Source organism: Agelaius tricolor, unplaced genomic scaffold, assembly GCF_023055355.1.
Source record: "Agelaius tricolor isolate 1412-34295 unplaced genomic scaffold, bAgeTri1.0.p SCAF_8, whole genome shotgun sequence".
NCBI classification, from domain to species: domain Eukaryota; kingdom Metazoa; phylum Chordata; class Aves; order Passeriformes; family Icteridae; genus Agelaius; species Agelaius tricolor.
The window spans coordinates 12,154,171-12,179,575 of NW_027269268.1; the positions used below are offsets into that span (position 1 = coordinate 12,154,171).

Sequence of the window (25,405 nt, forward strand, 5' to 3'; positions counted from 1 at the left end):
TAATTTGTACAACATAAAGTGAAACCTCTTGGACAACTCATCAGTGTAGTCTCTCTGGCAATCTAGGAAATGGCCAAATACTGTTTAAACATCAAATCCTCTTGTGCTTGCTTTGATTTTATATTGTTATCTACCGTAAACTAAATAAATTAAAAAATACACTTCTGTCTTTCAAAACCTATGTAAAGTATCACCATAGGAATCTCTATACTGCCAGATTTGGAGATTGTCTGCCTGTTGGGTTTTGAGCATGGATTTCAGAGAGACACAATCGTGTTTGCTTTCCTTTAAGATGCTTGCTGGTTATATGTTTCATAGATCTTCTCAGCAGTCTACTGGAGACTGCCTGGATAATGTGGGATTTCATGCCTGTGTGCAAATAGACTTCATGGTTTGCTGAAAAGAAGATATTAAAAGAATGAAATAAAAAAAAAAAAAAATCCAATAGGCCAGAGGTACCTGCTGTATCCAAGGCATAATGGATTGTCTGAAGTTGTTGTAAGAAGTAGCAAGAAAGATGAGAGTCTAGATATGCAGAATTTCTAAAATAGGGTATTTTCTGCTTTTACATGATAGCTGAGTGATTTGTGCACACAGTCAGGATATAGGAGGGACAAATTCTTTTCTGCCTCAGAGGATTTCAACTTATATCTCTCATAATCAGTAGGACAAAGTGTCTGATGGGAGAAGGGCAGGCTGCTGGACCCCTGGGTTACAGCCCATGTTCCATTAGGTGTTTGAGCAGCCTATGCAGAGAGAGGCAAACTGGGGCTTCACTGCCCAGAATAATCCAGGGTGACATGAGGTGGTGTTGTTAAGTAAAGAAGAAAACTGAATTAACATCTTCTATGTCCTGAACAATGGCTTTAGTTGCTATGTGTTGATTATGTGTCGAGGGATTTCAAGTGGTGAGTCTCTCCAAGTAAATAGGGCCACAAAAACTGTTTTAATAATTAAAGAAAAAATTTTCCCAGTACTGCAGGCCCTCATCAAGTACGTGCTTTTGTGGCAAGGGCTTATCACATAAAGGCACAGCACTTTACCCATTTGCTCTACCACTGTGCTAAAGAGAAACGTTTATGTGTCCAGATAGAAGTGAACCAATTTAATTCAGGAATTTGAAGATATCAGCAGCCCTCTGGATGAAAAGCTGTGACCTTTGCTTGCAGAGACAACTGCTGGTCAGGGTTATGTAGAAGTCCTGCCTTAAGTCTTTTAAAACACTGTCTAACACAATAGTTAAAATCCTACAGCAGCCTGTCTATTCTTAGTGTTTTACCCATCCTGCCTGGAACAACTCTAGTGATAATGATGGACTTCGAAAAAAATGTAATCAAGTCTTTACTTTCAATTCCTTATTCTGTTATATAGCCCTAAACATATCTGTGTTGATTGACCAGAATTGGTAAAATTAGTAATACAGTATTTATGAGCTCAAAGTTTCCTTCTGTTAATATTATAGTACAGAGAAAATTGGGGAATACTAAGTAAGCATCTAACCACAGTGTGCCTGCATTGGACTGGTTGGATTTTTGTTCCCTGTAATTCAGATTGCTATGGGCATATGCTAGTTTAGTTCAACTTCTAAGAGCTATTCTCTAGTTTGTTTAAATTCTGACAATTTATAGTGCATCTTGCAGGGACCCATTACTGTCATGACACCTTGGAAAACTAAGTGGAACTGGATTTGGAAGTTGCATAGTGAGAACAATAAAATCCAGAAAGCTGGAGTGACCCTTGGCTAGGGTTTAAAATGAATTTGTACAGAAAAATGGCATTTTGTTGTTAATGGCAAAGACAAACAAAAAGTGATCTTTGCCAGCCAGCAGTTCCTCCTGCTCCTCCACAGCTGCCTGCTTCCTCAGGGCCATGCTGTCTGTCTTCATGTGAAATTTTCCCTGGTCTAGTTTGTCTAGGCTTACCAAAATTATAGGGACATGCTGTTTGAAAATCCCCTCATTTGAAGTAGTCAGGTTCCTGATTTGCAGAATTGCTAATCCTCCTTACTTCAGCTGAGGGAAAGCAGTCACAGCCTGTGTTTTAAAACGGTTGCCTTACTAATTTTATAATTCTACATATGACCAGTGTTCTAATAAATGTATTGTTTTGTCTAATCTATTTTTCATAGCAAGAGTGCTGGTAACAGTTCCCTTTACAGGGGTATCTATTAGAATTGAGACCATGGCATCAGTCCACCAAAACAGCATTATGTGTTTTAGTCTTCCTTTGTGAAAGGAGAATAGTTACTAACTCTGCAGCAGGATATGCAAGTGTGAATCCATGAGCCTGTGCCAGCTCCTATTAACAGCAAAAAGACAGGAGCCCAAAGCAATGGGCAGTTTACATATTCTGCAGCCAGAGGAGTTTCTATTTCTGTTATACTCCCAGGTATAGAGAAAAAAAGTAGCATGTGGAGAAAGTTGTCCTTTAGCTGATAGAAACATGTGAAACAGCAGCATCTCAGTGTGTGATTACAAAGCAGTGGCATGTGCTAGGTTGGGAATTGTGCCTCACTGGTACAACTGTGGTCTGCAAAACTTGCTTGTTGGTTGTTTTTGGCAAACAACTGGATTGGGTTCTAGAACAGGTGAGAGAAGAGGCTTGAGGTCTGCAGCCCCCTGAAACTTCCTGCCACCTCAAAGAGCTTTTGTGGTACATCTCATCGTCGTTCTCCAATGAAATCCTCAAATCTGTCTTTTGGTGGTAGACTTGGATACCTTCTCAGGAATGTCTACTTGGAAATAAAAAGGAACTGATCTGCCAGGTTCCTGCATGGAAGTTGATCTAGAGGACTTTACTCTAAATCACAGTGTAGGCAAGGGAATATGGGTATAGGTGATTGTCTTTATGGGAAACATCAAGAATGAGGTAAACATGAATTCCATGGTGAAACTGTGGCTGAAACTTTGTTCCACTGGGCAGGGTGGGTGCCCATGGGCCCGAGAGGCTGAAGCACATCATTTAGGTCTGTTCAAGGCTCTATACCTGCCTCCCTTTTGAAGAAAAAGGATTTCTTGGAGAAGTGAGACCTTTCAAAAAGGAGTTGGGATAAGGGATATTGGTCATGCCAATCCTGGAAGGCATTTAAAAGGAATTGTAATCACAATTTTAGCTTGCCACTGAAACCTTGGCTCCTTGGATGCTTTAAGTGCCAATTGGCAAAAAGCAGTAGAAGAAAAAATTGAGCCAATAGGAAAAAGTGTTACTCACTGGAAGCAGCTTTTGAGAAATCATTTTAACTGGACTTCTGCTGCATTTCCAGGGCTGTCCTTATTTTTCAAATATATAAAGTTTGAGAATAGGGCTGGGTTGTGTTTTTGTTGTCATTTTGTTTGTTAGTTGTGGGTTTGTGGTGTTTTTTTCATGTTTTAAATACTCCGCTAGTTCCCGGTGTTTGCAAGCCTAAGAGATGCATGAAGATACAAGGTTTACTCTTTGCCATTCTTTATTTGACATCCCTGGATTTTAACAATGATTAGTTTTGCCTTTAGAAATGACTGTGATACTGATAATAGGAGGATTTCCTTTTTCCCCTTCCTGCTCTGTCTCACCTTTTTTGGCTTACTTTGGCATGCAGTATGGGTGCTGCTGACAGACCAAATAAGAAAATGCATGGATCCAACTGCTAGGAAAGAAAGTATCTCCAGTGTATTCACTACGTTGCAATTAAAAAATAAGGTGTTATCAAAGGCAGCAAGGCGAAGAGAATGAAAGAAAAATACTGGCTAACTAACAGTACCTTAGCATATAACAGTATAAAATTCCCCTGCTCACAAAGGAAGATAATTGACTGCATAAAACTTGAGAAATGGAAGAACAGGCTTGTCTCTCTCCTCACTAATTCCTAAGTGAAAATCAGGCATAACTCTTGTAAGTCAGAAAACTTCACACCTTTCAAAACTGGTGAATTGAGATCAGGGCTATTTGCTAAGCTTAAGCCTCCTGTTTTATCCAAGTTCTGCAGAAATAGACTTACAGACAAAGGAAAAATGTATTAGAATTATGAAAACTCACGTGTTAAAATTAATTTTGGATTTATTTACTCTTGACAGCTAGTCATCTGTAATGAAATTTCTGAAAACTGACCTTCTTTATTTTTACCTGTGGGAACGAATCTTGCAACACAATAATGGGAGGCAGTGGGAAAGGTAGGCAGTGTCTGTGCTTTGGCCAGGCCAATGGCACAAAGACCAGGCTTTGCTACAACATCTTTGGCAGTGCTTATGTGATTTAAGAAAATCCTGCCCTACTCAGTCCTAAGGAAGCCTTTCTGAAATGTCAGCATTTTTTTATTTGTTGCATGCACAGGACTCAAACATCAAAGAGGCATTTGCAGTGCCACTTCCCTTGTGCAGGGACCAGAGTTTTACTTGGCAGAATAATAGGGTTTTGTAACTCTAGTTCTTTGGATGTGCTGCTTAGTCTGTTATGTCCTTCAGATCTTGTGGTAAAATGTAAATAACTCTAGTTCCTTGTTTTTATGAAGTATTGGACATGCTGGAATGAAAAGAGTACTTTTTATGTCAGTTCTTTGGTTTTGCCTCTATGCTTTCCCACAAATGATACCTGTAGTACTGCAGATCAGAGGGTGCTATGTGGCAATCTGGTTTATTGCCATTTTCTGGCCATTCCTGCAAGCTATGCCAGCTAAATGCATGGAAAAAGCAAGTCAAAGGGAATGATACTATGTGCAATCCACACCTAGGAGCTCTTAATGTACACAGTAAGCCTGGTTCCCCTCTTTCATATCCAGTAGTGACAGAGCCCGTCTGTTGCTACTTGAGAGGTAATACCAATGCAAAATGAGTAAAGAAGACAGAATCCTGTAGTGGAGTCAATACTTTTGTTTTGAGGAATTATTGTGGCAGCATGAAAGAGCTGGAGAAAAAAAAAACATGTCAGTAAATACATGAAGTGCTGCACCACAGGAGCAGAGTCTTCAGTGGAAGAATAGACTTGCTGGTGTCTGAAGCAACACAGTGAGCACCGGTGCTTAGATCCAATAGCAATTAGAAGATTTTAAGAGATCTTGGAAGAAAATGGTAATTTCCATTTCAGGGAAAAGCTAGCGAGCGGATTCAGCAGTCGTACTGCTTCACTCCGCATGGTGCTCCTGCACGTGGCACTGCTGGCTTGTGCTGTATAGCCTGGCAAAACAACTTCTGCTCCAGCTTTGGAAGCTGAGACCAATTTTTTTTTCACTTTCTACATGGTTTTGTGTTTTTCAGGAAGGGTTAAAATTTAAAATGCTTTTTTAAAAGCAAAGGAAAGATTTGCCTCTGATTCCAAGTAGGATTTGTGTCAATTGATTTCTAATAGTTCATTAAGCATGTTTTTTCTTGGACATGTCTCTCCAGTGTCAGAAGTGGGTTTTTGTGGAGGGATAGAATGTAAGAAATAGTGCAGAAGGCAGTCTCGTACCTGAGGAGCTGCAGCTGTACCAATCACCAAAGATTAGGAACAGGCCTGCCCTTAACAGGCCACAGCTGTGTCCAATGAGAAGACGAGTGCTACAAAAGAGTGGGTTAGCTGGGTGAGGAGAGAGATGGAGTTTGTTGGCTGTGCTGTGAAGAGAGATGGAGTTTATTGGTTATGCTGTGAAGAAGAAGGAGTCAGTGCTGTGAGGAGTTGCCCATGAGAAATCACTAAGGTATGGAACTTTTGAAACACATTGACAACAGGTTTTAAATTTCATTTAAATCCTGTTTTCCTGTGGTGTGAATGGTTTAGAACAACTGCTGGTTTCAATTATGGTTAAGTGTTTAGTGTTACTCAAATGGTCCTTATTGAAAATGTATATTTTCCATTTTGGAGTTATGCAAATTTCTTTTTCTGTGACATTGGAAAAAGTCAAGAGAAAAGCTTCATTACCTTCTCTTCCTGGCATCTCCTGCAGCCATTACAGTCAAAGCAATCTCAGTAAAAGGTTGCAACTGGCACTAAAGGAACACTGCACCATTATTATTCCTGGAGTAAGAAAGCAAAAATAGACTCTCAGACTTAGGCACATTTTGTCTTCTCTCTCCTTCTCCTCACATGCTGAAGCTGCTGCCAAGCCCAGCTGCTGCTTTGTCCGTAACATGCACCGAGTTGATTTTTCCCCAGTGCCCTTTTGGCTGACATGTCTGTCAATGCATTGGCTATTTGCACTTCAGCAGATACAGTACAGTATCACTGTCACTGTCCCCCTTGCTGTATCTTCTGCTCTCCTCCATTACTCCCACACAGCAGCAAACTCCTCCTCCTCCTTGATATATAAATGGGTTTATTACTCCCCAACTGCACATCTTACTGTCTCATCACTTACTAACATTTAACATCCTTCTCTATTACCTCAAAGCTGATGTCATCCCTCGTTATGTTCCTTTATTGTTGTTGCTTGCCAAGTCCTTTGTTCCTTTTTTTGCTCTCCCCATGCCTTTCACTAGTACTGTTTTAACATTTCTGAATTTTTATCTTCACTATGTCAGCATTGCACCCTCAGCTCTTTGTCAATGTGTTCTGGATTTCTAGGTCTTACGTAGCTGTTAGTGAATCTCTGGCTTATCTGGGTGTTGCTAGAACCAGTCACACTGCACGTCAGGTATGAAGAAACCATATTGAGAATGTTTTTAAGTAATATGAGCAAAGATGCTGGAGTCCTCTGACATGAGTATTTATATCTTTTTCCAAAACTCATGATCATGAGATCAGGAGTTGAATTTTCCATGCATAGTTCCACCCTGTCCCCCCCTTATCTCAATACCTTATAATTTCTTTTCCAATGAACTCTCATCTGTAGTTTTCCTTGCAAAATGTTTACTCCTTTATCAAATACTTCTGCTTAAAATGCCTTCTCCATGTCTTCTGGCACTTTGAGTTATCCATCTTTGCATCTGACCTACAGCTCTGCTTTCCTTTTCCACACTTACTTTCCATTAACTACATACTTGTGTCTCAGTATTTTCTCATAATCAACAGTGGTCTTGCTTTGGGGTCACTGTGGATCTGAAAGTCTTTGTCATCTAATTCTGTTTTGTAGGTTGCCTTACCTTCCTTCAAAATCTTTCGTTTTCATAAAGCATTGTTACGTTGGGCTCAGAACATAAAACACTTTCAGTGGCACACTAATGCACGAAACAAACAATGAAAAGCTGCAACAAAGAACTTTATTTTCAGCCTTTTTGCTTGTTTGAGCTTGGCATGGAAAACAATATTCTTGCCTTGCTTTTTGACCTTGGGCAAGCAACCTCTCTTGGCACATCTGGGGTTTTTTATTCTCTGAAATAGAGATGAAGATGCTGAGCATCTTTGCAAGCACTTTCAGAGCTGCAAATAAAAACTAAAAGTTAAAGGTAGTTGATTTTTTTATTCTTATCATGCTTGTTTTCCTTTGTGTCAGTGAGTGAAACAAGCAGACTGTCTATTCTTAGCTGATAATAATGGTGATAGTTGTTTTGACTCATCTGAGGTTTTCTTGAGTGGCTGAGTTGCTAATGGAACTGATGCTCTGAACTCCTACAGACTTCTCTGTTTTTTCACAGCCATGTATTTTTTTGCGACTGATGTACCACCTCCCTGCTTTCTGCTTGTTCTCCTACAAAGTTCTTTATCTTGATGTAAAGTCTGTTTCCCTTTTTTGTGTCAAATGCAAGATCTGGCGTTTGTATTGTTTGCTCTTAAGTTGCTCTGTTTAATTCACTCATCTGGAAGAATTGGCTCCTTTTTCTTTTGTTGTTGTTGTTTGTTTCATTTTATTTTTGTTTTTAGGAGGGTTTCTTTTAAGAAATAAATGTATACCTTTTTCGACTTGGGAAACACTGTCTGCAATGCCACATTAAAAGACTGAAATAGTTGTTTGGCTGTCCCCATAGCAGAACATTCCCTGAATATTTGCTGTTTGCGCTGCAGGAAAGAAAGCTCTCCCAGATTACTTTTCACAGATTTCTTTTTGTCTGGGGGATGATCTTATTTTGAGGAGTGTTGCTCAGTAATATCTTTGCTTGGAAGGATGCCAAGCTCATCCAGGGCAGCACAGGCAGCTCTTCCCATTGTAGGGATTCCAATTAAACTAATGTTACCAGCTGTGTGTTCTTTTGTCTGCCCCGGACTGGGCTGTGGTATTGTGCTTCCCACTGTATCTCTCCAGCAGAGCCTGTTGTCCCCATATTAATAGTTTGGGCAAGAGAAGGGGGGCTATGAAACATTTCAGAAAAGAGAGGAGATGTAAAGGAGCTCTGGTGATGTGAATTATTCTCAGAAATGGGCCTTCTAACCTTGAAAAAATGGTTGGGGGGAACACAAGGGTAATCTCTTTCATTAGATCATGAAAAAACATTTCACAAAGGTGTCCAAATATCATAATCACAAAAGCATAAGGGAAATCAGACTACTAATCCCAAATTAGTCATGCAACAATCTTCAGATTCTCAGTCCAGAATCAGGTTCTCTAGATTTTGTTTCTGGGCATTGGAAGCAATGGGGTGAAGTAGGTGGGGGAAAAATAAAAATGAAAAAAGAAGATATGGATGAGGTGACATGAAGAGGAAAAAAAAGTTGTTTTGCCTGACTGGAGCAAATTCTAAGGAGAGGAGAACTGGCCAGGGGAGGATGAAAGCCAATGCTCTCCAATGCTCAGGGCAGGGAAAATCAGATAGGAAAGAAAGACCTGAGACAGAAAGGATGGAAGGCAAAAAAGTGTAAGACAGTCTGATTCACAGGGGGCAAACAAACTGTAATTTTTGTCAAATGTCATCAAGTTCAGTGTTTTATCCTCTTAACGAGAAAATTACCCTGGTTTCTTTTGAGCAGGTTCAAAAAACGATAAATGCTGATGCTCAAGGTTTTAACAGATTTTGTTGGTGGTAGTTTTTTTTTCCCCCCCAGCACTTCTACACAGACTTCCAGAGAACACAGAATTAGAGTAAATCCCTGTGATTTTATCAGGATGCTATCTTCTGATAAAATGATACTTAATTTTATATTAAGCTGCTTTAAGACTCAGCCTTTTTGTTTCCATATAATTGCAGCTAAGCATCAATTGTCTGCTGTGCAGCAGGCAAGCTTGATGTTGAAAGGATATCAGAGAGTATGTTGCTGCCTAGTAGCTCTACAAACAGTGCTGGTTAAGGAAATAAAAGATCCAGAAACAGTGCGAGGGTGAAGAAACAAAGTAAGGGATGAAGTTGCCGTTGTATACTGAGGTAATACGTCCTTCATATTTTAGGTAATCAAGCGGAATGTTCCAATGATTGCACTTGAAATGGAAAGTTTTAGTTTTGCTGAATGGATGAATGGAAATTGCTCATGCAACACTTTGAGCAAGGATGCTGGCAGTAGATGAGATTAGGCTTGTGTCGGTGGGAGTTCAGCACAAATTAAAGAGAAGATTTTGGAGGCATTCTTGGAATCTATGTTTCCTTGCATTTCTTATTTTCCAATAGGCTACATTACCTTTGCAGACAGACATCCCTGTTGAGATGCCAGGACTCTAGAGGTCAGTTTTGTGATGTGTATCTAGCCTTTTCTCTACTGAATGTCACTGCCTAGCCTTAATTGATTTTAAATTTCTTCTTTCCCTGCCCCTTTTCACATCTTAGTGCACATTTCAAACCTTTCTATAACAGTGCTGCCTGGCACAGCCGTCTTTTTCCAGATCTAGCAATACTACGGCCTCTTTTAACATCACACCCTGAAAACATCCTGTGTATTTTGGAGAGTATATTCAGGTTTACATACTAACAGACAGGGCATATAAAGCCACTCTTCAGCTGAAGATTTGTGCCTGTGTAATTTCTTTAAAGTGGTGGGGTGTTTCCTAATGTTTTTTAAAATGTTCAGGCTTCTTGAAAAGCTGAGAACCATCATTTGTCTGAGACAAAGCCTGAGTGCAACTGTTGAGTGCCAGGTAAAAACCAGATTTTAAAAACCAATTGAAAAATAAATTGGAACCAGATTTTAAAAGTATAGGAAGTTGTACGGCTGTTTCTCTTCCCGATGTGCTAACCTGGCAAGACACGTATCCTCTTTGCGAGTCTGTAGAATCAAATGGAAGAGCTAAAGGTTGGCAAGCAGGAAAAAGTAAATAAATCAGGACACTTGTCCAAAAAGAGAACATGTGGAGTCTTCTTTCTGTTTGGTGGCCTTTGTAAACTGTGGTTCTTTCAAGCCCTCTAATTGAATCCTGAAAGCCACGGCATCAAAATACCTTTCATGTATAAATCTTGCTTCCCTCCAAATTTGGGAGACTTGTGGTTCATTTTTTCAAGGCTCAGATTAATTTTTGCATTTTAATGTGATGGATTTAACTCTGCCATAGTTGGGAAAGCTTGTATACAGGAAGATATCTGACCCAGAAAAGGTTCTCAAATGCTTTTTAATATTGAAAGTTCCAAAAGTGGTTGTGGTGTTTTGTGCAACAGAGATGCAACTGTGCTTTCTGGTAATAGTTTTAGATATCAGAAGTTTGGATTATTTTTCCCAAACAAAGAAATCCCAAGGCTTAGAAAGCACAGCTGCTAAGGCTCAAACACAAGTTTGTTTTCCAGTCAGGACAAACTAAAATCCCTTAAAGGTTAATTACAAGTGAATTTAAAATACTGTTAGTCAGAACTGTGTATAATGTAGTGGCAGCAGGGAAATTTTTACTAACGTTTACAGAGAAGATGTAAATGAAGTGGAATTCTCTAACCTTATCTAAAAAAGGAACAGGATAGACTCTGTTATCTGCATTGCAGAGGAGAATATTCTTTAAAATCCAGTCAATAATTTCCCCTCCCCCCCACTTTATCCTTATTTCCTTCTGAAGGGTTTTCAGGATATATTAAAAATGTGCTGTCATTCTTCTAGAAATAATTCAGCTTTAAGTCTGGGATGAACCATTGTGTTATGAAGGAAAAATAATTTGCAAGAGCAGAATTGCCTTCCAAAAGTGACTAAAAGGATTTATTAGAAATTTGAGACCAATCTTACTTGATCATGGATCTCAATCACATTTCATTCTACTTCTTGCATCTGAGATTATGAACACCAAACAGAAAGACCTGTAGTTTATCTGTGTAAACTTCTTGTCACTTTTCATGGCTGTTTTCTTGTGAACATATTACCTTTCTGCAATGTACTCATGGGTGGTTTGGGAAACATTTAAAGGTGACAAAGGCAAAAAAAAAAATGCATTTTGGGAGGGAGCAGAACATCACAGTAAAAGAAATGCAGATTTTAACCTTATTCCTTACCCTTTGCAACAGAGAATTTGCATGCTATGGTCCCTCAGTCTTCATCAGCACTCTGAAGCTCAGAAAGGATTTGAGGAGCAGCCAACAGCGTATTTTCAAAATGAACAAGAAATAATAGCTTATATTTCCAAAGCTACCTAGAAGCTGCCTGATATGCATTTCTAAGGGCTCAGGTATTTTGACCCTTGAATCAGATGTGTATCCTGGTTTGGATGTGGATTAGTACAAATAGGGACAATGACTTTCTGGAATGCATTAATAAATCCATTAGTACTCTCTTCATTACTCCTGTATGGAGAAAACCTGAGGCTCCTATGGATTAGATTTTTTTGGAGAATAAATCTGAGTATTCTTCCAGGGAACCTGGGATTCTTCGGGTGGTGAATTGTACAGGCTCCAAAAGAGAGTAAGAAAAAATCTTTCTGTGCAAAGACTGTATTCACCTTAAGCAGAAATCAAAGGAAAGCAAACTTGGCCCAACTGCATGGAACCCTCCTGGTGACCAAGTCCTTAGAGCATTTTCAAAACATAGAGTAGATGCACAGGGTAACAAACTGTTTGTAGTCTCCATCCTGAATCAGAGATATCAGTCAAGAGAGGTTTTCTTCCCCAGATTCACATTCAGATCAAGAGCTTGGAGGCATTACACTACATGGGTAATGTGGAAAACATCCAGGAGCACTGAGATTGAAATGACGTCAGCTTTGAAGAGGACATCCAGCGGAATGACGCTGAGGTGTGCCCATGGGACCATGATTCTGTGAACAGTGTTCAGAGCTAATTTTTGTTCACTCAGCATCATCTCAGTCAAACACTGCTGCTTTTCTGGAAGGAGCCTGGTAGTTTCTAAATTACAGAAGCTTAAAAGAACCGTAGAATACATGTCTGGTTATTTAAAGGGATCCTACCCACTATTTATGCACAGCATTTAGCATTTTCAAAAACAGAGTGTTAAGAGTTGCTGTGACTTTGTTTAACCACCAGTTTAAGTGGGAGCAAAATTGGACTGCTATCCAAGTCTCTAGAGATCCTACACTACTTTTTTTTCAGTTTGGCTCATCAGTTCACAGTAGATGAGGGTGATGTGTTGTGATTTACTATTAGAAGAACATGGGAGAAATAAGAAAGAAAATTCTCACTTTCATAGCAATAGTTGAAACTCAGTAGTCCCTTTTTTTTTGGTGCATCTTATTTATCCCTACATCTGTTTTTAACTTGCTCTTATTTATAGATTTTTGGGGTGTTTTCTTTCTACATTACAGCAACTAGTAGTTATTTAAGGACCTACCATTCTTTCCATTTTAGAGAGAACTCATTTTAGGGACACATTTGTTACCATGGCCATTTAAATTCTGCTTTGCTGGAAGTGCTTGTACAAGCTGATAGCCTAGATGTAAATTATTTATTTCCAATTCAATTGGTTGTGCTCTTTATTTAAAAAAAAAATAGCACGCTAGCCACAAAATTACGTTTTTTTAATTTTCTTTAGATGTCTGCCAAACTAGCAAGAGTATTTACTCTAAAAGATTGCTTTTTTGTTACTGGCAATTGGCCCACCAGTGTTGAAAATTCAGAAACTTTGCATTTTGAAAAAAGACCAGGGTAAGCTGGAGAGTTAAACATAATGCTGAGTACATGCCAGCATGTGCTATACATGCTGTATATATATAAAATGGCGAAGCATTTTAAGTCATCCCACTGATATTCTTCATATTCTCTCTATGAAATGTTGAAAATAATGTGATCAGTTTTATTCCTTTAGTTGGTGAAGATGCAGTTGTTAAGAACATCTGCTACATGGTGATTAGAAGAGTGACCTAATATTCGGACAACTTCTGTTTAAATGTAGCTTATAGTTTGAATCAATATTTTAGAAACACTATTACTGAACTTCTGCTCTTCCTTTGTTAAATTTGCAATGGAGCTGTGTACAGGTCCATCTGAGTTTGGCATTTCTTCAGGGCATGCCTGGAGACTATATAGACACAGCAATATTTTTTATTTCTCTACTTGATGGCGAACTAATATTCCTTGATCATATTGGTAGTAGACTAAACACCAGCTTGAAAATACAACCAACCAGGGAGGTTGTAGTAAATTAAATTGCAACAGAGTTTTGAATGCCACGATAGCATTCAAGTGTGTGTGTGTGTATTTACATGAGTATGTGGGTTTTTTAACATAGATGGGGCAAAACAAAACTTGGATGTTTCAGGCTCGGGGAAGGAATGCAACCAAGACCTCAAATATGTTTGAACTATAGCTTTTAGTCCATTGGTAAGATACAGTTGAAAGATTTGGAACACTAGGAGCAGGATTTAATAGAGCCGGTGTTACTGAGGGAGGAAAAAGGCTTAAGTAAGTATGTAGACCTCAATCTTGTGCTTTTTACCAATGAACTCTTCTACTGGAGACAACAAAAGTTCTTCTTGGCTGAGAAATATTTGAATGTTATAGATGATATTTTTACTTATTACATAGGCTTTACTTTGTATGTGTATTTACTGCAGAAACTATATTTCTGTTCAAAGAATAATCCAGTCAGTCTGACTCAGAGGTGAACTCTCAATTCAGGCACTGATTTTGTAGAAAAAGCTCCCTCTGAGATATTGTCCCTTCTCCAGCAGTTAATCTGTGTATTAACCGGCCTCTCAGAGTGCAGGAGTAAGGTCTATTTTAGCATAATTAAGTGCATATTGTCCCAGTCCAGCCAGCACAATTCTCATAAGCATATCATGGAAGAAAGAGACACCCAGGGAACTGCGGTCCTGAGGCTGTTGTAACAAATGTGATGCAGTGTTAAGGGAGAAGATTTTCATCCTTCATTCAGTTTGTTTGCCAGTATTAAGATTTGTTCCTGTGGAGCTGAATGTTCCATGCTGTTTTCTTCCTCTTCATGTTTCAATAACAATTTTCATAAAAAGCATGTCTCCCACTTCATGGCATTACAGGGAATGGTTATTGAGAGTCTGAAAGTGTGCCTGGAAATTCAGACATTTTCAAGCAATTTCTAGAATGCATTTTGACATGGCTCTATTTTTAAAAGTCAGGCTTCACAGACTGATGGGTCACACCACATATTTTATCTGAACAAGTGACATCAGAGGCAAAAACTTTAATATTTTTTAATTAGGCTTTTGAAAAATCTAACATGTATTTTTTCATATCAATTATATCAATACCTAGTAATATATCAACAGAAAATAGTTTTTTTCTCAAGCCGTAGCACTCTCACTGGGATATGCAACCTAGATGTTACAGTCCTTGGTACAGGAAGACCATATTAATAAAGAGATTCAGCATCTCTCTAAAAATTTAACTTGACAAGCCTTTTATCTCTGATTAAAGTGATGAGGAAGGACTGTAACAGGCAGCATAAAAGATGAATAGTTATTAAGATTGTTTTGAAATTTTACAAATTTTAGAAACTTGTGAGATACCAATAATTTTTTTGTCCCATTATCAATCATATTTATATTTTCCTGAAGAAGGATACTTGAAATTATCAAAAATGTATTACCTTTGACCTAAAGTCCAGAATCTGAGCTGTATTCAGAGTGTGTAACAGAGAGAACACTTTATCCTAAGCCAAAACACTTTGAAAGCTCTATGTGGGAATGTTCTCTCTCTCTCCCATATGAAGGAGTTCAGAAGGGCTCCAGGGGACAAAGCCTCAGCAGCAGCATCAGTAGGACCTGGAAATAGACCCTTGTATGTTCCAGATCTCTCTCTCTTAATGAAAATAATGGTCTGGCTTTAGGAGACAGTGGTTCTCAGCACTCTTGACCGCTGGTGCTGTCCTTTGGCTTCAGAGTCAATCTCTACAAGGGCCTGATGTGGAACTCCATTCCTCACACTGCAAATATTCCCATTGAGATCAATAGGAGTGTTTGCAAAGTAAAATATTACTCACAGTGAGTAAGAGCCATATGATGTGAGACAACAGGTCTGGCACTAAAATATGTTTTTATATTTTTAGGTGAGTATATTCTCACATGTGGGTTTCTTGCTTTGGCCTGCACCTGTTGTGTGTGCAGAATAGTCCTGCAGAAGAAATAATTGTACAGTTTAGTATTAGATATTCATATGTAAACACATATTGGTTTTACCATCCTATTACTCATTTACATGTGTAAATGCAGGTTAACTGCTTGTGTAACTTTGCCAGTGAAAATTGGACTATTTCAAAATTTAGCCTTGGTTGTGTTCTGGGGAATTATGCTACAAGTCCATATAATTTCTTCATTCAAGCTCTCCAGCCTTTCAGAAACACAGTGCAATCACTTGACTCTGATTCACAGGGTAACCCTTCAAAATTGCAGACCTAATGATTAGAAGTTTCTTTGATATTTAGTGATTGCATCAACATTGTTCATGATAAACACCATTTTATTAATGTGGATGTTACTGGTGTTGTACTTAAGGCTGTCTCTTGTAACTAATAGGACCATTAATTAGTTTTAAGGTGTTATATTTTGCAGTCAACTTCATGTCTTAAAGAGGTGAGGAAAGTAAATGTATAGAAACTGTTCACTGAATTTTGAAAGCATTTTGCTATTTATAAGACTAGCTTGGGGGCGAGGGGAAGGTTGTTTGTCTTCTGAAGAAAAAGAAAAGTTTATGCGAGATATACACACCCTATATACATATACCTCTTAAATCCCAGAAGAAACTTTTTTCCTTGGACAAGTTAATGCACATAATGCTATTCAGTTGTCTTCAAAAGTTGACAGCAAGCCTGAGCTGTTATTACAGGTTTTCCCTGTGTAATGCAAAGTCACTATTATTCATTGAGCTGTTGTGCTAGACTTTGAAGAGTGCTTATCTCCTTGGGTGGTCATGTGAATTCCATAGCCAAAATCAGTTCTTAGTGTTGTTGAGAAGATCCAGTGATGGATTTAATTTCAAAGGGAAAATTCATTTTTGGATGGGGTGGGCAGGACAGTCTTCCAGCTTAGACCACAAGAAACCTAAAAGTGAATAGACTAGCTTTGTGATTTTGATGACTTTTAGATCTGGATTACTCAATATAAACAACGTACCCATATTTTCCTTGATTGGACCTGCTGTGTTTCAGCTCCCAGTGTGTTTCAACAGCAAAACAGTCTGTGTGCACTGAACCTCTCTCACTCCCCATATCTCTTTGTTTTCTTACAGCCTGTGACCTGATGAACCAAGGCATCCTGGCCCTTGTCAGCTCCATTGGCTGCACGTCAGCAGGATCCCTGCAGTCTCTGGCCGATGCCATGCACATCCCTCACCTCTTCATCCAGCGCTCCACGGCAGGAACGCCGAGGAGCGGCTGCGGGCTCACCAGGAGCAACCGCAACGATGACTACACGCTCTCCGTGCGGCCCCCCGTCTACCTAAATGATGTCATCTTGAGAGTGGTCACAGAATATGCCTGGCAGAAATTCATTATTTTTTACGATAATGACTATGGTAAGTATTTATTTATCGGGGTGATTTTTGTCAAATCCATCAACCTGTTGAAAATTGTCACGTTACGACTTTATAGTCTTCTAATAGATTATGTTTTGCTTGCGAACATTTATGGTCCTGGCACCATTTTACAGCATCTCAGAGAAATCTATTTCTAAAATCCATCAACATTTACAGGTTTATTTGATAATGTCTTAGTTAGAGTTAGCTGATAAATTAAGAACTTACATGTTTTTTCTATTCTACCCGTGTTTATGAAGCATAAAACTTTTTAGCCAGCTCTCTTGTTTTTTTGGACAGTAGAAAGTGACAATTCAAGATGCAACGTGTAAGCTTTGCATTCTGTAGATTTGTTTATTGTGTGGTGAATCTCTTCATATACTTTCTGGCCAGCATCTGAAGCAATGGAGAAGGTAGGTCAGAGGTTTAGCAAGAACAAAGTGCTAGTCATAAATATAAAACATGTAGAAAGAAGTTGTCGAGAGTGAAGAAGTTGAGGAGGAGGAGGGCTTGGACAAGACAGCATTGCCTCTGTTTTGAGTTCATTCAGTGTTCCTTAAAGGTGCTGAATTGGTGGTTTTTGTGTGATAGAGTAAGTGTGACACAGATGGCAGTGTCACAAGACTGCACCATCCAGCTCAGTGAATCAGCCAATTTTGGCCCACCTATTTTCTATAGCTGACAGGAGAATTGGAAAGATTTCTCCAGTAGGCTGCATTATCTAACAAATTTAACAAACTTTATTTCTGTGAAAAACTGCTTTGCAACCAGACCTGTTTTCTTCAGATGCATCCAATATTCATAAGTAATCATGACTGGCTTGGATGAGCATTTTAAAACTTATGTTCAAAGTTTAATCTTTAAGTTATAGAAAAATGCTCACTTCACCGATTTACTGTGCGTAATATCTGGTTCATTCAGGTCAGGTGTTATTGATTTTTGTTCCCTGCCTACATAATAAATTCTTAAATTAGAAGACTAGAACGTGATGAATAGGAGAATTCTTCTCTATAACAAAGCAGCACCTAAAAGCACCAGCTATGGGCTAAGGAACACACACACAAAACCCCCTAAAAATAAAAATAAACAAAAACCCCTAAAAATCTCACAACAGAGTATTTCTGCTCAGAAAGTATGAGCTTGTGTATTTAACTGCCAGGTACCTATGAAGACAAGTATAAACTTTTAATTTAAGGGGTATCTTTTTTTTGCATGTATTTTTGAGTATTACATGCTTTTAAAAGCCTCAAGCAAATGTTATAATTAATATCTTTGACTAATTTTATTTGAAAATACTGGGTTTAAATTATTCAAGTTTCATTATTTAAAAATACAGTTTAAGCACCATGCTATTTTGTCCTTGATATCTGGGTAAGAACCATAATGGTGTGACTTATGTAACACAGATGCTTGCCTGCCTGCAAAGAATTAGTTTGTGAGCAATAGCTCATTCAGTGACACATCATCCTCAGATGTGACCTGTGGCAAATAATTAGTCTCTGTACCAGCCTCTCTGACATTCAGAACTCAGTAGTCAACAAGTAATGCCTTACTAACCAAGAAAGGCTGGTAATCTCACTCTGATTAGTGGTCGCCATCCCAGACATCAGGACAAGGTGCAAAAGACCCCCAACATTCTGCATTTAGTATATTCTGAGCAGTCTGTCCCCTTTCCAACCATTTGTGTGGCTTGGGCACTTTTTGGGGGGGCGAGTAAGTTGTTTTTTTGGGGTGAGGGGTGTGTGTACATAGTTTGGAATTAATACCATGGATAAAATTATTTTAAATGTAAGCTGATCTTTAAATTAACCTGGGACTCAGAGTAGAGCTATTAGCTGTGCAATGGTATGTTTCCTTAGACTACATCAAGCTAAATCCTTGATTTCAACAGCCATTCTAGGGCAGCAAGCCATTTCTGTTTTCTTTTGCTTCTTAGTGTTTCTTTATAAAATTTTATAAAGATGCTGATTTCATTGATGGTTTCCCTCTCCATTTTTAATAACAAATAGAGCAGAACTTTGAGATCAGCATATCTAACCTGAGGCCTCTCATTCTTTCCTTTGATCACTGGCTCTCCATTTCTTTTCCTTGCTCATACTGGAATGCCCCTCTAATCCTTTGCTACCCTGTTTCAGATGAAACCATTAGGTTTCAAAATCACTGTGTTTTGCCTGTTCACAATCCTTTTACCCAGTTTTTGATCTATGACAGCAGTTTTTCACAGACACATGATAACTTTTTTTTGTTAGTAGCCCCTAGAGAGTAATCTTGCCACATTGTTATAAATATTAACAAATTATATCACTTTCTCCCCTTTTCCTGCTAGTTTATTGATAAACTGAAAAAATTTCTCATATGTTAGCAGTTTGCATTTTCTCTTTCTGGATTCTCTATTGATGGAAGAAGAACTAGCACAGAGAGAGGGATGAAGAAATTAATGGCATGAGAAGAGGAACTGGAATCACTTTTTAGTGGATTATAGAGTGGATAAGTCTGAATTCAGTATTTACCATGCTTTGAGCAGCAGGTTGGACAGTATGATGTCCTGAAATTTCATCCAGCTCTAATGATTGTGATGTTTGAGAAAGCCACTCTTTCAATGGGTCTCTAGACACGAAATATTTTCCAAAGAAAAGTATTCAAGCATCAGTTTGAATTTTTAAAAAGAGATTTGGCCCAAGAACTCCAGAAGACCCTGAGGAAGGGAACATGGCCATTATCTTCTGTGCCTATTTTAGAAAGAAGTCAGGACTAGGCATGCAGATGTGGGGTGGAGGTCCAGGAATAATTCATCCCTTTGGTCAGCATCAGTGCAGCTAAGGGTGGTTGCAATTTCCTCTGGAAGATCCCAGTCCAGTCCCATACCTCAGCTTCCCTGAGAGGTTCTGCTACTTTGAGACTTATTTATTTTCTCAGCTCATACAGGCCTAAAATAAAAATCTTGCTAAAAGCTTTGCTCAGTGTAACTTACTGCAGCAGTTACTATTAGACATTTTAATAGAACATTTAGTATTAAACATTAAAGTAGGTGGGAGTTTGATACCTGCATTAGAATTGATTTCATATTAGGAAGAGATTATTGATATGCTGTGCACAGCTGTCTGCAAAACTGACACCTGTGCAAGCAGCAACTTCTTGCCCTGGTGATATTTTTCATGTGCAGTGATCATTCCTTCTCAAGGTGTGTATCATAACATGAAGTGGTGCCTCCATATCAGTAAATGACACTTGACAAATAATGGGAATATAGATTCTGGTGTATGTTCATCTTTTTTTTTGTCTCATTGTTGCCATCTTTTTCTAAGTTAGAAAATGTGAAAGCACTAAAAAACGGATTCCAGCAACTATCAGAATTTCAATACTTTCCTTTCCAATAAATTATTTTGTGTAATCATTTAATTTAATTATTTAAAACAAAATACTTTAGTAATATTACTGAAATTATTTCCAGCAATAATTTTGCTCTGTGGAAGAAAATGGGCCTTTGATATTTGAAACAAACTTTCCTACAGTAAAATTGGGATCTTATCCAAAGTACATACTGTGTTAAATCAGTTGCCTTGCACATTTCATATAAGCTGCAAACCTTTATGTGTCAATTTATCAAAATCAAAAGTTTTAAATCCTATCAATACAATGGCTTTTAAATTTTTGAATCTTGCAGTCTATCATAGATTACTTTTCATTATCAGAGAATTTTTTGTAATGGAAATGTTTTCTGCGGATTTGAGAATAATTTCCCCTATGTTAATCCTACTTAAAAATCTCAAATTTTATTTTGAATTGAAGTAGATGAGTATATTCAGTTTTACTGTTTTAATACTACTGTACTAACATCTAAATCTTAGAAACTTCCAGTCTACTTAAAGGTTCTTTAGTGATAAGGGAAGTTAAGTCTTCAAAAGAAGCAATTCTTTTATTAAGTCATAATTAACCAGATGTTGTAAAAGTGAGGTAGAAATGCATTTCTGAAATAACTGATATCTAAGTTTTCAAGTTATGTTTCTTTTCTAAGAAATTTGAAGATAGGCTGACTATTTTAAGACAAAACAAATGACACCTTGATAATTGTAAAAAACCTTATTTTTCTGCTGTTAACTTTGTTATGCTGACTAAAGACTCCAGAAAAGCCATAGTCTTTTCTTAGTGGTAGAGCCTCCCTAGTAACAAATGTAAAGCCAGCATACAATAGGAATTTAATTAATAAGTGGGGATGTGAGAAAAAAGAACATCTTAACGTGATCAGGCTTAGGTGATATTTGCTGTATTTCATTTACTGTAATTGTACTTTTAGTGTATAAATTCAGATGAACTCTTGAAAATCAGAACAAGTTGTCTTTTCCCTAATCCTTGCGTTCTGCAAGCATGATCTAGAGCAAATGCCAGTGCTGTCAGTCCCCTTGTATTCAGTGTATTTTGTTCCTTCTGATAAAACAAGTTAGGGCCTGTCCAGGACATGAAATCTGATTTTGTTTAGGAAAATTTAATACATGGATATTAACAGCATTCAAGAACAATTCTGCACTTCTTCAAAGGCTGTTAAAGAGTCTTCTTGCAGAGATAAAGAGTAGGCGGCATGAAATGCAGCAGAATTATGCAGTAGACTGATGCCTTTCTCAAACTGCTGTTAAAATTACTATCCACACAGCATGTAGAAGCCAAATCATTTAAGCAGCCAAATCAGCTCCTACTCACTTCATTCTTGACTGCTCAGCTCAACGTGTAGGATCGTTGTGCAGAGGGGGTTTGTGCATCTCCTCCTCGCAAGCAGATGTAGAGACTGGGAAGCTCCTCCTCTAGTCTGAATTCCTCCGTAGGAGCATCAGCACCCTTTCAGTGAAGGCATTTTGAGATTGGACTCTGTAAATGTGTAACTTATCCCTTTGGAAATTGCCAAGTTTAGATTTATAAAAAGAACCTCTGCCATCTGTAAACATTTTGAGCAAGTTTGCAAAGTTATTAATCTTTATGATTTCAAGTTCAAAGCAAGCGAAATGCAGTTTGAAACAGCAAATCCTACCTGATCCACAGACTGGCCCATGACAGTGGCCAGTCACAACATGAAAAAGACACATTTCACAGAATGAAATAGTCATTTGAGACCAGAATGTGTGAGCCCAGGCCATATGGACAAGAGTGATTGAGCTGCAGTCCCAGCACACTGTTGGGTGTTATCTCTGTGGTGTATCAACAAGGAGAAGCTTTTGCAATTTGTGTTTTACTCTCGGGCAGTTTACAGCTCACTGTATTTTCCAGGAAAAAAATGTAGATACTTTTCTGTAGTAGTAAATTCTTAATGAAGAAACCAGTCAATCACTGCAAGAACATAGTTGTGAATCTCGTGCAATTTACAGTGTAGGTATCTCTGCATTTCCAAGATGAAAGACAGAAAGTCGAGCTGTTTGGCAACATTTATTTTTAATGTTTTGTTGCTACTAAAGTGGATAGAAAGATTTTGCAATCTTCCTCTTGAAAGGCTGAGGGAATAAGACTTTTTCTGGAGAATTAATTTTATCTTCATCCCAATTCTTTTATTGTGGTGGTATTAACATTTTAAAACCTTTCTGTATTTTTTTATTAAAAGAAAAAAAATCTTTTTTTTTTCTTTTAATATAAAATAAAATCCCCACTTCTCTTTGCTGGTTTTTGGCCTAACCTTGTGTATTTTGTCCCAGCATGCTTTTGATATGCAGCCATCACTGGAGATCTATGAAATATTTACTGATTCCAGAACTAAGATATCTTTCCTTACAGTTTTTTGACCTTCCAACTAATACTGCAAATATTTGGCAATGGATATTTGCCGTTCCCTTAGGCATTATTTTAATTTTAACTTTTGTAAAGAAGAGAGAAAAAGCAAGCATTAAGGCTATGAAGGGGATTTGCTCTGTGAAGCTGAAGGAGGCATTCCCACAGGAAACAGAAGTTGTTGAAGAAGTAATTGTCAAGACTTGGCTGGAGCAGAAGGGAGGAGGTTAGCAGTAACAAAGACTTGAGTGGCCCTCTGTCTTGAAAAACTTGCTCATGGATGTCCCTTCTTGCTCCTTTATCAAATACAGGGCTTTCAGATTATTTCTGTGCAAGGAAAGGATGAAGGCAGCAGTGTGAGGTACCCAGCCAGTAGAAGGTGTCTCAAGCTCAGTCTGAGAGAGGATTTTGGAGAAAGAGACAAAATAAAATAGAATCTTAAGGAGAGAGCAGTGACATTTACATTATGGAGGAGTTCAGCCTAAGTAAACAAGTCTGTGAAACTATGAAGATAAAAGAGCATTATCCCCATCCCTACCCCAGAAAGGCAGTGGTTTTCAAATAAATTTGAAAATTTAGAATTGGAGTGCTGTTCTTGAATGATCCCAGCAAAACAGGGGTTATACCTGAAATCTGAAAGGCTGAGCTGCTTGCAGAAAGGCTACTTCCTGAATTTTAAGAGAGGTGATATTCTAAGATAATGCCCATCTCTATGTATGGGCTCCAAATTCCCAGCATTTCCTTTAAAACCAGTATAAAATAAGTGATCCTGTGGAGCACTTTCCTGCACATATGTTTTTGAGAAATAAATATGATGACCACTGACATAGATGTGCTTGAAACCATAACATTTTCTAATCGTTTTAAGTTTTAATGCAAGTTTAATAAAGACTCATAAAAGAATCATGCTCTCTTTAATCGATTGCAAATGCTTATAATTACCCTGAGGCTGTTTTCAGCTGCTTGATGACTATAATATTCTCAAGTCTGTCTCCAGACAGTCTTAAAACTGTTTATTACTCATCTGGCTCTTTGCCAGCTTTCCGTACTCATTTGCTTCACTGTGCCTCAATAAACATGTAATTAATTCAAGCTTATTACTGAACCTTTTTTTTTTTCCATTAGTATTTATTACGTCATTCAGATAAGGAAAGGAGCATTAATTTTCATCTGTGTAACTTTAGTGTGTCAGGTGAGAACTTCTGTCACAACTTGCATTTACTGATTGACTTTACCACTGCAAAATGAGTATATCATTTGGGCGACCCTAAAATGATTCAACTTCTGAATTATTCTATAAAGTTTCTCTAGTGGAAAAGTGGGCATGCTTCTACTTTTCAGCCACAGAACACTTGGAGGAACGTATTGCAGGAACCATAAGGGAATATGTAAGAAGATAAGAGAGTGTTTGTCACTCCCTCATGCTGCAGTCCTTAGGGAGGGGATGGGCATAGCGTTCAAAGGTTTTGCCTGACCGTCCTGTCTTGTGTTAGCAAGCTGGGGCCAAAATAAAACTGTAGGTGGTCTCCCAATATCTGTGCAGTGGGAAAACTCTGTGAATTAGGTGTTATTTTGAGGTTTTGCAGAGGTACAAGATTTCATTTGTAGATGCAGCCTGCATCAGAGGAACGGTGATTTATTTAAAGAATAATTGAATACCTGAAGCTTGTACTGATATCTGCCACTGTTTGCTAAGTATTTTTCAGCTCTCAAGACATTGCTCTGTCTTCTCAGAAGAATAAAATTAAGTCTGTAAGTTTATGATTTGGTGGCTAAATAAATGAACAGTAATCAAATTAGGAAACTTTTGAGAGAAGTAATTTTTGCACATGGAATTGAATATCACCATTGGGAAAAAAAAGCATTAATTTGGCACAATAACATTGTAAATTTCAGTTAATGTCATAGATTAAAAAGAAAACTTGTCTCTGAGAGTTTTAACCAGTCAAGGAAAAGAGGAAGCAGAGAGACAGGAAAGAGCTAGAAGGTACTTATAGCAGTATTCCTACATCTTAGTTTATCAGCTTCACTTTCATAGGTTATGTTCTTCACAGCCCCAGTTCACTCATAAAATATTCCTTTTTCTCTACTGCAAAGTTTTAATCAACTGGCAATGTTCTTTAGGAAGAGATTGATGCAGAGTCAGAGAACAGTTTGTCCTAAGGAAGTTTATAACACACATCAATCATGGATTGGCTTGGGTTGGAAGGGGCCTTAAGAACCATTCAGTTCCAGTACCCTGCCATGGGCAGGGACACCTCCACTAAACCAGGTTTCTCAGAGCCTCATCCAACCTGACCTTGAACACCTCCAGGGATGGGACATCCACGGCTGTGGGCAACCTGTGGCAGTGCCTTAGCACCTTCATAGTCAGGAATGTCTTCCTAATATCTAATCCAAATCATCCTTCTTTCCTGTTGAACACATTACTCCTTCTCCTATCACTATAGTTCCTGGGGTGGAGTCTCTCTCTGGTCCTCCTGTAGCCCCCCTTCAGGTGCTGGAAGGTTGTTATGAGATCTTCACACAAGTTTCTCTTCTGCAGGTTGAACCCCAACTTTCTCAGCCTGTCAAATATTCACAAATTATTCACTGCAAGGACATTCTCTTTGTTGTTCTTTACTCCATCTCCCTGGAAGGAGATGCACAGTTCCTCATGCTCATGAGAACCAACAGGGAGTAGCAGTGACTTATAGGGAGAGCTCGTGAATTGTACAGACAGACTTATAAAAAAAATTAAATATATATATAGTTGCTTTTTAATAAAGACTTTTATCTACACAGAAGTATAAAGTTCTGTCGTGCAGGATTTACACATAATTTTAAAAGTTTGGCATGATTTGAAGGCGCTAGGCAGGCAAAATTCATTTCTTTGCAAGACGTTATTTCACTCAAAGGTAACCCATATAAGCCTTTTGGAAATCTCTAATGTTAACTGTAGTCAAAAGGGAATTGAATGAAGAGATAGAAAGCAGGTTATATAGTCAAAAGTACATGGATAG

General features: G+C 38.2%; 1 protein-coding gene across 7 annotated transcripts in view; it reads left to right on the forward strand.

The window, feature by feature from the left end:
• The window catches only part of GRID2 (glutamate ionotropic receptor delta type subunit 2), a 681,787-nt gene that overhangs the window by 378,306 nt on the left and 278,076 nt on the right, over positions 1-25,405 (forward strand). For all 7 annotated transcript variants that reach the window (XR_011679913.1, XR_011679915.1, XR_011679917.1 and 4 more), the window contains exon 3: positions 16,371-16,655. Coding sequence is in view for 2 of the 7 variants with exons in the window: in XM_071431643.1 (XP_071287744.1) it covers positions 16,371-16,655 (285 nt within the window). In the remaining 5 variants the exon portion in view is untranslated. The remainder of the gene's footprint in view (positions 1-16,370; positions 16,656-25,405) is intronic.